The 12,504-nt window shown below is 42.1% G+C and overlaps 1 protein-coding gene across 3 annotated transcripts in view; it reads left to right on the top strand.

Moving 5' to 3' along the window:
- The first annotated feature begins 8,163 nt into the window (after nt 1–8,163).
- The window catches only part of sema3h (sema domain, immunoglobulin domain (Ig), short basic domain, secreted, (semaphorin) 3H), a 69,335-nt gene continuing 64,994 nt past the window's right edge, over nt 8,164–12,504 (top strand). For 2 of the 3 annotated variants that reach the window (XM_086214276.1, XM_086214275.1), the window contains exons 1-2: nt 8,164–8,261; nt 9,763–9,855. In XM_086214276.1, the coding sequence (XP_086070402.1) occupies nt 9,776–9,855 (80 nt within the window). In that variant the 5' untranslated portion in view covers nt 8,164–8,261; nt 9,763–9,775. The remainder of the gene's footprint in view (nt 8,262–9,762; nt 9,856–12,504) is intronic. The other variant, XM_086214279.1, reaches the window with a different exon arrangement.

The following is a 12,504-nucleotide window of genomic DNA, read 5'->3' as shown; positions in this document are numbered from 1 at the left end:
GCGTGTGCTGGCTCTTTTTGTTTTGAACACAAACTTGGCTGAAAATATACTCGGGGGTGGGAGAATGCCTCCTTATGTACAAATCGTTTTTATTTCTTGTTTTATTGTATTTTTATCTTCATTTTGGATGCTGAAGTGATGTAATACATAGGAACAGGAAAACCAAGCTGTATGCAATGTATGTAAATATGAAATGTGGGTTTGTTCATACCAGACTATACACACGCACAGGACTGGAAACTGTATTTGTAAACTAGCTTTGGTTTGTGTAATAAATTACTTTCTATAACACTCCGCTCCTATTCATTGTGGTCTCAGTTGGGGCTGGGAAGAGCTCTTACAGTCAATCAATACTCATGAAGTACAGTAAAGTAATGGACGAGAGGTTTCATTAACTGTCAAGGTATTTTGTGTCTCCAGATTAAAATCCCACCTCTGGAGACGAGTTGAAAATGACTCACTGGCACAAGATGTGAAGAATGTAAGAGAAAACAGCTGAGGAGAGGCATCGTTTCCCTCCTGGATTGAGCAATCAAATCCAGATGCAGTGTTACAACTGCGTACAAGGAGAGTTAACAGCTGATGGTGCTCCTTAGCAGAGGGAGTTTAGATTCACATGGATTTGGCCCACACACTATAGTGATTGTGCTGTCTGATCAATGCACAGACGGCTCAGTTCAGTAAAAGGAAAGAAAAATTTTTTTTCATGGTACTTTTTTTTTTAGCATTAATCTGATTTAATTCTGCAAGGAGCAGCAGTAGCGTGACGTTCTCAGCTGCTCAGACAGTCACACTGAGCCAGACAGCTCCTCACTCACGACATGAGAGGCAGGCGCAAGAGTTCAAACATGAACTTGGTCCTTCTTCTGTTGATTAAACCTCCAAACAGGGAACTTCAGCTGCTAACCACAGTTTCGCAGGCTAGCTGGTCAACTGTTAAGCTGCATTACGTTGAATAGCACGTAAATGTACCTGCTAATGTCGCTAATACTGCATTTACAGCACCTGGTACTAGTAATTCTGATCTGTGGTTCCCTTGTTGCACAGATCAGATACTGATGAATATCTAAAAAGGAAGATTGCTCATGGAATCAGATTGTCAGTTACAGGCCCACTGAGTCCGTTTACATGCACAGTAGTGAACTGATCTCAATCTGGTTTTGTAGTAGCTGGATTACTTATGTGGGCGTACGAAGAGTATAGTCCAGATTAAGGCCTTTATCTTCAGTGACCCTGAGACCTTAAGGTAAATGTTCTTTTCGTAAGAAAACAAGATAGATAAACGTAACCATAAACTTCCTGGACATGAGAATTCACCACAAAGACAACGGCGACCAGCCTGGCAGAAAATCCACTCGACTGCCGTGCTGGTCACGCCTTCAGGATTCCATCAGCTGATAAGGCACTCATGGCTCACGTCAGATGACGTATTCTGAAGAAAACTGTAATCTGATGAACATGCTTTTTTTAAATGCTGTTTTAATCAGCATGGATATAGAGATTAACATGATTTCGGTCCTTTTTTTTTTTATATAACTACATGTGGACTGAAGCCCAGAGAAAGAAGAAAAAAGTGGGCATTGTTAAAAACCCAAAAAAGAAGTAGTAAAACACATTTTTGGAACTCAGCAAAGATAAACTTGCGCAGTGAAAAGAGGAATATGAGCATTTTTCGCCTCCTAAGTGGGAGCAGATATAGGAGTGGCTCTTCAAAGACGCTTTGAAGAAATACACTGGTTCGACGCCATGTTGACCCCATCGGACGCTTCCCAGATAAGCAGAGATACGAGTTTTACATCACGTCTCCCTCGAGGAGAAATCCAACGAATTATTAAAGTGAATGTACACATGTTAAACCAGATTATTTCAGTTTATCATCAAATATGAACCCAGTATCTGTCAATGGTGCAATCATACAGGCGGACGGAACAGATATTCCTCTCTGACTTAGTTTGCTTGTTACTCTGTCGTGCACAACGATGGATAGAACTTGACACTGTCACTTGCATACCCCCCAAAAAACTGAGTTTTTTCATTTTAATAATGCACAACCAGAAATATGATCATATGTGACCTCATTTGGATTTGCCCTGCCCCTGCAAATATATTTTGTGGGAAAACGAGTGTGAGAGTCATATCTCTGTTGGTGTTCGTGGAGCTGAGGCTCACACAGCAGCCGGGTGTAATTGCTGGTGTTGCGCAAACTGCAGATTTGGGTTTAGAAATGTGATCCACACCCCTTCAAAATGTGGATTTGTTGTCAGACTACTTTCTAGCCAATGATATGCACTTGACTCGGGTTCTCATCACACTTCAAAGCTGCAGCGCTAAATCCCGCATTTTCAGCCCCAGTTCATGTTCAGAGTTCCCTCCTGAGCTCCCCACACACCAACACATTTTGTGTGTGTGTGTGGGGTCATGGTGAGCACTGTGGTGACAGCTATCAATAACAGTCTACTGGGATGCAAGAAGCAGTGGGGTTTTAGGTCTTTCTGGTGCAGAGCCACAGATCATTGAAGCAATAAAACCCTACTGCAGACTGTATTGATCGAGGGAGAATCCCACAACGGGCCTGTTTTGATCATAAACCACAGTCGGGGAGCACAGTGACACACAGAAAGTCATCCAAAACCCCAATCTGAGCTAAACGTCAAAGCTCTTCTAGCACCAGTGTGGAACTGCCAGACAGTTCTGGTTCTTAGACTTTCCTCAAGAGGCTGCATGTCGGCAGAAATTTTCTGCATTAACAGCATTTTGCCTCCCTGTCTGGTACCGAAGATACACTGAAAAACCACCGACACCCACATGAAAAGATCTATAAATCTGAAAAAGATGGTCTCAATTCTTCTCCGGTACAAGCACATTTATTATTAATATCACTCTTTCAGTAGAATGTTAATTGACTGGTTATTGCTCACAAAAATAATATATATACATATATATGTATATGTATATACACACATATACACATACACACACATATATACACATACACACGCGAGGCCATGAGATATAACTTGTTCCTTCCATTGACTTATTTCAAGACCACTATTTCTTAATTGTTCCCTCAATTAAACTGGTCCGCTAACTAGTCCGAAGTGGCTGCGATGAGAATCAGCACCTGTAAATCTGAGGCCTTGGTTCTCAGCAGGAAAATGGTGGATTTACCTCTTCAGGTAAGGAATGAGTCCTTACGGTACCTCAAGTGAAGGAGTTCAAGAGTCTGGTTCTCAGGTGAGGGGACTAAGGAGCATGAGATGGGATGGACACACCAGGTGCTGGAACTTTATCTCCATGCTGGCTTGGCCACTCCAGGGCACCGTACTGACTTGATGGACTGATGACACCAATCCATTTGGGAACATTCTACATCTTTCTAGAAAAAAATGTCAAATTAAAATGCGCCACCCTGAAGTAGGAGTCTCGTACAGGGAACAAGCCTGCAGGTAGAACGCTAGTCCCTGACGATTGCTGGCTGAAGGGTGTAAAGCCTCGCCACGCCTCCTAGAGATGTGCCAGCAGCAGCCTCACACTCAGAGGCCTTTGTGTGTGTGTGTGTGTGTGTGTGTGTGTGTGTGTGTGTGTGTGTGTGTGTGTGTGTGTGTGAGTGTGGGATGATACTAGATGTTGAGGAGTGATGTCCAGAAGCTGGAAGTATGTGTGGAGAGTGTCAAACTGCTCTGTAACCAACAATAAAATACAGAAGTTGCGTAAGGCAACGTGGAGGAGTGGAGGAAGAGGAAAAACATGGAATGAAAGTGTGAGCTGAGCACAACTCTAAACCTCTACTGGCATCGTCTCCGTCGCTATTCACGCTTATTTACCACTGATTACTGGTCTACATAAAAGAGTCAAGGATATTTCCTTCATTTCCCTCTTTCCTGGCTTCAACTCCAGCCTCCTCCTCATCAGAGACATACCTGGCGTGACCTTGGGCTGCGCATGTACAGTAGGAGACGCGCGTGGGGTGTACGAGGGGAGGAGGAGGGATGTCTGCATGGATGGATGGTAGGAGGGAGCTTCCAGAGAACAATGTGGAGGATGTTGCAGAAAACAAAGGAGGCACAAAAAAGGAGTAGTGCTGTGAGAGAAATGTGCATTAAGACATCAGTGGATGCAACAAAGCTGACACCTCGAATTCCGATAAAAGGTGGTACTGGACGAAAGTGAGCGAAGACATCATTTGTGAACGGATCTTTTCGTGTCTCCTTTGCTTATCGAATGTATCAATATGAATCAGGCCGTCTTCTTTAAACTCCACACATCAACTGGCTGTTGGACACCGTGTCCTCTGCTGTGCGCCTGGTACCTGCCGCGGGTGACAACTGATGAGTGAGCGAGGACTGACTGAATCGGTCGCTGAACAAGCCGCTCCACCTGAACACGAATCATTATGGCCAGGCACATTTCTGAATCTGTAAGATCATCCTGAACAGAAGAAAAAGTATGAGCGCTCGTATTGTATCACTACCACTGGAAACAGGGGCCGCATTGTAGAAAAGGTACAAGGTTTGATTCGTGTATAAACTCAAAGGAGTCGCTCGGTCCACCACTCATTAGAGAGCTGGTGAAAAAGTACTTCAAAACTGTACATCCGTTCTTTAAAATATAACTATGGTTTTAATATATACTATCAAATACACAGAACCTGTCGGAAGCACAGTAATTCAGTTCAATCACATTATGAAGCGAAAGCTGCAGTCGAGCTTCAGTACTCGGTTGGAGGGGAAATGACTGAGGCCTCTTGAGAGCTTTTCAGAGCGAAACCGAAGAGTCAGAGGAGGAAGGAAGCGCGTCACCGCCTACTCCACCCAAGCTGGTGTCATGAAAGACACCGCAATGCCTCTCTGGTGCAACACTTGTGAAGGACTGAGCTGGAGGGAGGTTGTTCACACTTCCCTCCGCGTCTCTCACTCAGCTTCTCTCCCTCTCTCCGCGCTCCTCTGGCTGTCGGCCTGAGAAGAAACTACAGCACCGCGCACCTCCGCCAGCGGGTTTATATACCGTTCTATTTTTAGCCCCTCGCGAGCCCAACTATTTTTAACCAATATGAGCTCATCAGCCACCCGGTTTGTCCAATGAAATAAGAGGAAGTTGAAGGGCGCTGTCCAATGGCAGGGAGGGAAAGTAGAGAGGAGGCGGGTTTAGACAAAGGCTTACTCTCTGCAGTGAAATACCCAGAGAGGGAGGAGAGATAGACAGACTTCTCGCTCTGAAGATTTTCCGTAGTACCTTTCAGAGATTAAGGCTCGTAAACCAACCCGGAAGTGAGCATAGTCAAGAGTTCGCTCAGTTAAAAGCGAGAGGGATTGTTACATCTGACTTTGGATTGTTGCAAAAAACAAAAAACAAAAAAACAGCTCTTGATCAAACACCTTTTGAAGTTTGAAACATATATTTTGCAGTGAGCTTGAAGCATAAGCTAATGTGTTGTGAATAAGAGACACAGCAGTCACATGACAACTTCAACAATTAACCCTGCTTCTTCTGTCCTCATCGTGATGACGTCGTACAACCTCTGCTGTCTTGTTCAGCCACTTGAGGCACGTGACCGAAATGCTACAATTCTACAATTCTACAATTTCATTTAGCAGACGCTTTTGTCCAAAGCGACGCACAACACAAGCAAGAATTTAGACTTAATTAAGGAAAAGCCCATAGGAAGCGCAAAAGTGCTTCAGTTGTGATTTGGTCACAGGTACTGCCATCTAGTGGCAGAAGAAGTGTCGCCCCCCCCCCCCTCCCTTTTTTTTGTTGACAAACATACAACATCACACAACACAGTTGGTGCTACATAATCACTAAGTGCTGGGTCTTGGACCCTCTGACTTATTCTACCCCACAGGACAAAGAGGAGAAGAGTCAGGTTAAGTGCCTCGGTGCTCTCTGAACAATTGAGTCTTCAATTGTCTCTTAAAAGTAGAAGGGGACTCAGCAGAACGCACAGAGTTCGGTAGTTCGTTCCACCATTTGGGAACGACAGAAGAGAAGAGTCTGGCTAGAGATTTGGAGCAGCGCTGGGCTGGAAGCACCAGGCGTCTTTCGCTTGTAGAGCGTAGTGGGCGAGAAGGAGAGCAGACCTGGATCAGGGATTCCAGGTAGGCTGGAGCCGTTCTTGTGATTGTTTTGTAAGCCAAGATAAGTGCCTTGAATTTGATCCTGGCTGCCACTGGAAGCCAGTGAAGAGAAACCAGCAGCGGGGTGACATGTGCCCTTTTTGGCTGGTTGAAGACCAGACATGCTGTTGCATTCTGGATCATCTGCAGAGGCTTGAATGAGCGTGCAGGGAGGCCTGCCAGAAGAGAGTTGCAGCAATCAATGCGTGAGAAATGCTAACTTATTTCCAGTGATGCTACTTGGACTTGTGCTCCATATGAAATACTGCAGTACAAAGCTTATACATCATGGTCTGAATTTGTAGGAAAAAGTTGTCTTGATGTATCAAGAATCCCCTAGCATCTCTGGTAGTGTTTCCCAATCCTGGTCCACTGATTTGTAACCCCAAACACAAACAAAATAAACAACAACATTCGATCTACGCTGCTCAGTTATGACTTACGCCTTCTGTCACCTGTTGTTCACTTCACTACTGCTTAGGGATCTGCAAAATTAAACTTCCTTAACTGGCTTCAATTTCTTAAGCGCTTAGATAAGGTCATTTGTAACTCAATATCTTGGTTGTTTGTCCACTGTTCAGCAACAACATCTATAACATTCCCTAATTGGTGCATTTAGTTTTGATTGTCCCTGAATAGCCTACAAACTAATATATGAAGTTATTGTTGAACAGCTTTACTATGAAAAAAAAATCCTCCTCCTCCTCCTTCTTTTTCTTCTTCTGCTGCTGCAAAGGAAATCGATGAAGGTGACACCTTTCACCTTCTGCGGTTCATCGCTCTAATAGACGATCTTCTCCGCTGACAGTGGGACTTGACGCTCTGTCTGAAGTCTAGTTGATGTTATGACTTCGGGTGAAGGCTCACACAAGGATCGCCCCATGATTGTGACTCATTCATACACCCACCTATTCACTTATTTCCCTTAGTTGTATTTTTAGATGCTGTACCGACACGAAACGCCCAGCTGTGACACATCTAACCGCGTTTATCTGGCGGGACAGGAGTTTAGTCTCAAAGACACATTTGACTTAAATACCCCCCCCCCCCCCCCCGTGTCTCTTCTGTTTCCCACATACATCACCCTTATCGATGTGACTACAACTACTCAACCACAGTGCCGATGTTCTTATTTCCACTGCAATAACCGAGCGCGCTCCCGCCAGCCGCGCCCCCACACAAAAGGTTCCAACACATCATAACAGGGGCGCGCAGGCAAGCTCAGACTCCCCCTCTCCAAAACACTCCTCCCTCATAAACTCCATCACATCTGTTGAAGAGTTCATTTCCATTATTCCTTTTCCTGGGATTGAACCGAAATACATAATTGAACCTTTTCCTGGGAACCGAAATACATTATCTTTCCTCGATTTTTATTTTACAATGTGTTCCATAAATCACATGCAGGTCCATAATTCTTTACACTTGTCCCTCTATGAGGTGAAACACTCATCATCAATGGATGAGAAAATACTGTATAAAAGTCTAAAAATCACACCTCTAAATGAGGTACTTTTCATGTTTTTTTTTCTATCCACTGCAAACAGGGAACAAATGCCAGTTAGGAAATAAATGCATTAGAATTTAGAATGAATGAATCAAGGGATTAAAACATTAATTTTATAAGCCTGGTCAACTCCAATAAACAGGAAACATGATGACGCTCGCGTCTCCTCCAGACATCTAAGGCAATCACAATGTTTGCATTGACGAACTGAGTATTAGCCTCTGTGTGTGTGCGTTTTTAAACAGTCTGCGTTAAATATATTGTGTATTTGTACCTTCCTTTGTGGGCAAACAGGATATTGAACGTAAGTAATAACACACTGGCCTCTAGTGGCACAAATATGACGTTACAATCCAGGAGCGTTTACGTCCTTGTGGGTTCATCGGGGGGAAAAAAATCAGAAAACGTCCCTGTTTACTTTTCAGTGAGTGTGGAAAACAGCTTTAAAACAAATTTAATGGGTTCACTTGGAGCAATCGGAGTGCCTCCAGAGTCTCGCGATACTTTAAAGTTTAACGCGATATTTTAAACAAGTGAGCGCGGGCAAGAGACGTAAGATGGCAGCACAGCTCCTCCTGAGTGATTTTAGATGCCAGAATTACAGTTCGTCCTCTACCGCCGATCATTTAAAGCAGATGGTAAGATTTTGTAGTAGAATATGGGCTATTTTTCGTGAGCTACACCTCCTTCACAGTCTCCGTGAATGCTAGCATAGACATATACATGACACCGCCCCTGCATTTGCTAACTGACAACCACCTGCCACCATTATGAACCATATTTTTTTTCTGTAAAATTGTAAATCTCTTTGTTTTTCCTCCAAGCAAAATGACAGAACAGAAAAAAAGCAGCTGCAACTTGTTGTTCGCTGGGTGTTCGAAAGGAAACACAATTTCTGCCAACTGCATTTGATGAACTGAGTTAATTTGGAGTATCAAAATCTCTGTAAACGATGAATCGCAATCAGGTGAGGGGGAAAAAAAATCTTGTTTTTTCTAAATTTAGTGGGAAAGTAAATTTGTCCTGTTTATCAGAATTGACGAAATAATTGGATAATTGAACAGATAATTCGAGATAATATCCTTATTATAGAATAACGACTTTTTTTTCTGAAATAATGAGAGTTTATCCTGGGAGGGGAAAATCCTCTTTTTTCTGAATTAATGAGATACTAGTTTCATGAGAAACTACACACAGAAGTTTTTTCTTCTGAATTAAGATAATTTTCTGATTGATTAAGAAAAACAGCCCCCACCAAAAAAACAAAACAAATAAATTCGTAATAAATTAACACAATTCTGAAAAACAAGGCAAAAAAAATTCTCATGAAAACTCATCTCATTGATTAAGAAAAAACATGAGGATTTTTTTCCCTAGTGTAAATGGAATATTCTATAGAAACTTCACGTTTTTCTCTTTAAAAAATTTCAAGTGACGCAGTTGTGGTGAGCCTAATTATCTATTGAGCTTAAAATCAACAACCCCTAAAACGAACCCGACGACAAAAACTCATGAAGAGTTTATAATAAATGAAAGACATGGAACTTTTCCTCAACCTCCCTTTACAGAGGTTTCAAGTTTGATCAAACAGCCGTCAATACATTTCAAATTTTCCCTTAAGTTTGCAAAGCAGTTGATTTATCTTTCTACATTTGAAACATTTATAGAAATGTCCCAGGTCTTACATTAGACCCTCAAGGGAGCATAAACCTGAACAAACAGAGGTGACACTCAGCACTCATTAACTGTAACAATGTCACTCAACTCATTAACACAGGGAATGTGCATGAGTTAATGAGTCTGCTGGTGTCTATGTGGCTCACACAGAATAGCGGCGGGCACATCTGAGAGCAGTAATGATCTCAGCAGCCAGAGCTCACACGCTAATTGACTAATGGACGTAACTTGTCCGTGAAAAGAATCAGAGACTTTTTGTTCAGGCCAGCCGGGAGGTTATTCATTGTAATTAACAGGTCGACTGATCAGATCAAGAGCCACAAAAGTATCCTGGCCTCAAGAGTTTGGTCAGTCAGTCAGTTTTATCATCAGAACTTTTAGGGAATTGGAATTTGGAGTTTTCAAAATAAGATGACAGCACTGTGACTGACTAAATCTGATTTCTCTCATCATTTTGTTCAGGCGTTTTATTCGCATGACAACTTCTGCAACACGTTCCCCTTCGTTGGTCCGTCATGGGTCCAGCCTCGTCCTGCTAAAGAGCCTGTGTCTGAGGTAGACCTTTTTTTTTTGGGTGATTATTTTCATCTCTGGTTCAAGTATGTGATATTTTTATGGGGTCAAGTTCAAAAAGTTTTATACATCATTGCAATTTTCATGAATCGTAACCAGTTGATTACAAGTACAGCGTGAAGGACTCATAAGGATATTTTGGCAGAAATTAAATGTTATATTCACAACTCTGTTTTCATTCATCACTTGAAATTATGAACCATTGCATTCATTAACTTAAAGTGAGCCCTTTTTTAATCTAAAGAGTTGGCAGGCTTAGACGATATTGCTGCACCAGACTCCATTCCGAAAACCCACATTTTAACAGCTGTTTGCTCGTCATCTTGCAGACAGACCCTAGAAACCACAAATATGATCTAATTTAAGGATCCGCATCGGAGCCAGCTTGAGCTTTTATTATTTTCATGAGGATCCAACTAAAAAGCATTATATTCAATACAGTTACAATTTTCAACTTAACTATAAACACAGCTCACACACAACCAATTCACTCGATCATACATCCGTCCATCAATCTCACATTTATTTCTAGTTCCAAGAAATTGGGAAATTAACGCAGTGACCAAAAATTGAGCTAAGATAAATTTCATGTATTGCATTACGTCCCTTTTTGCTAACAATCACCGCTGTCACATCTCCTGAAAACATGGAGATATTGTTTGAACAAAACTTTGAACAAATGTTGATATTCTCTTGAATGATGAAGTGTCTTTGGCATTATTTGGATCTGTTTATTGCAAACAAATCACAGCAAAACTAAGTTGTGGCGTCCCTGGCCTAAGCTCCAGACAAATATGGTTCATATCTGCTGGTCGATTACTTTCTAGTAACCATGTGCTGTCACGCCAGACTCACCCCCCTCCCCCCCCTGTTTTCCATGACCTCTCGCTTTAATGAACCATGGCAGTCATACAAGGCAAGCTCCCTGCACCAATCTATAAAGTTTGTCTAATTTGTGATAAGTGGTTGGTGATGCTGCCGTTGTGAGACGCTCTCGAACCACCAATTTTAGATTTCACATGTGAGTGTTCCCAGGCTACAGGCTGCAATTTCATATTGTTCCACTAGATGTCACTAGATCCCACAGACTGGCTCTTTAGAGGAGGCAGCGCAGGATGACTCATTTACCCACATGTTTAAAGGAAGACTGAGTGTTTGTGGTTTCCTGCTCAACTTTTGCATGAGTAGTTATTGTAAAATCCCACACTGACATTTGACCTGTAGACTCTCCCGGATTTGCCGATGTTTTAAAATCCACAGCTGTTTGAATAAAACACCCGTGTTGCACTAAAATTGCTCATTAGCATTTGTAGTTTCTTCATCTTTTGTATGCCTTCATAGTACTATACCTTAGAATAACGTAAATTCCCAAGTTTGCAATTGAAGCACACGATATCTGACAGGGCTTTCCGGGGAAAATGTTGAACAGGCTTGATGCGTTCTACTGCACCAGTTTTCCCTGCATGTATTCGTAAACACATACAAAATCCGACCAGCATTGACAGCATTTGCAGTGATGATAACAGTGGCAGACAAAAGAGCGCCACCTACTGGCACTTAATGAATGGAAAATTCAAATGAACTCAGTTTTGTTTGACAGTTAATGCTGAGGGGGAGATAAGGATGAGAACAAGTACCACTGCTAATGCGACTATAAAAAAAAAACCAAAAAAAAAAACAACCAACAAAAAAACCAAGTGGCTTTAAGTGCATAATGGAGCTGCTTTGAAAATGAGACAACGGAAACATTTAATGTTAATTATTAAAGTGTGAGCAGCATCTGGTTCCTTCACAGGGGGAGAGTTGCCCAGTCCCTTTCACCACCATGTACTTCTCATTAAATGAAATGATCGCATTAACAAAGTCTTCTCACCCTCAGCCTTTTAAAAGCTGTAGAGACTATGTAAACACCAGGCTATTGGACATCTAATCTAAATTACTGCGGGGTCATACTTGAAGAAATCGCTACCAATTATATCATTGCAAACAAGTGTGGAGAATAAATCTTTAACGATTCAGAAATCCTCAGAGGGAGAATATACTTCATTTGCACGCAACCTAAATTCATTATTTATCTCGGAGAATGAATAAATTGTCCCCACTAGCCTGTGATTGAACTTAAGCTGGTGAGAAACTCAGCCTGTGATGCTTTACTCCAGCAAGCTGCGATCGAAAGAATATAACCAAGCCAGAGAGAAGGCACTGCAGGCTTTAATGATTGCATTTGGGTTAGCGGAGGAAATAAAAGATAACGAGATACCAAAACTTTGGTGCAGAGAGAGAAAAAGCAGGAGAGGGTTTGTTTTAGAATTGATTTAAAGATCTTACCTCCTCTTTTATGCATTTCACAGCTTGGCTCCAGAAAACATCCCTGGAGTTAAATCTCTGTAAAGCTTTCTCCAACACCAAGAAAAGTGCACAAGATTCTGTAAAGGAAAAGGAAAAGGAATATATCATGAATTAAAAAAGCAACAAATATTTGGATTGATCTTAAATGAAGCGCAATCTTTCTCTTTCTCCAGCCTGACAAGGAAGAACCAGGATCAAGCCTGTCTGTCCTCTATCCCCAAAAAGTCTTGCTTCTATCAGCAAGCCACTAACAAGAAACCTGGGTAGAGGGGAGAGGGGAGA

The sequence above is a fragment of the Aulostomus chinensis genome, chromosome 9, assembly GCF_037954235.1.
Source record: "Aulostomus chinensis isolate RoL2024-O1b breed Wild chromosome 9, RoL_Achi_v1.0, whole genome shotgun sequence".
NCBI classification, from domain to species: Eukaryota; Metazoa; Chordata; class Actinopteri; order Syngnathiformes; family Aulostomidae; genus Aulostomus; species Aulostomus chinensis.
This window is presented reverse-complemented; position numbering and strand designations above follow the sequence as displayed.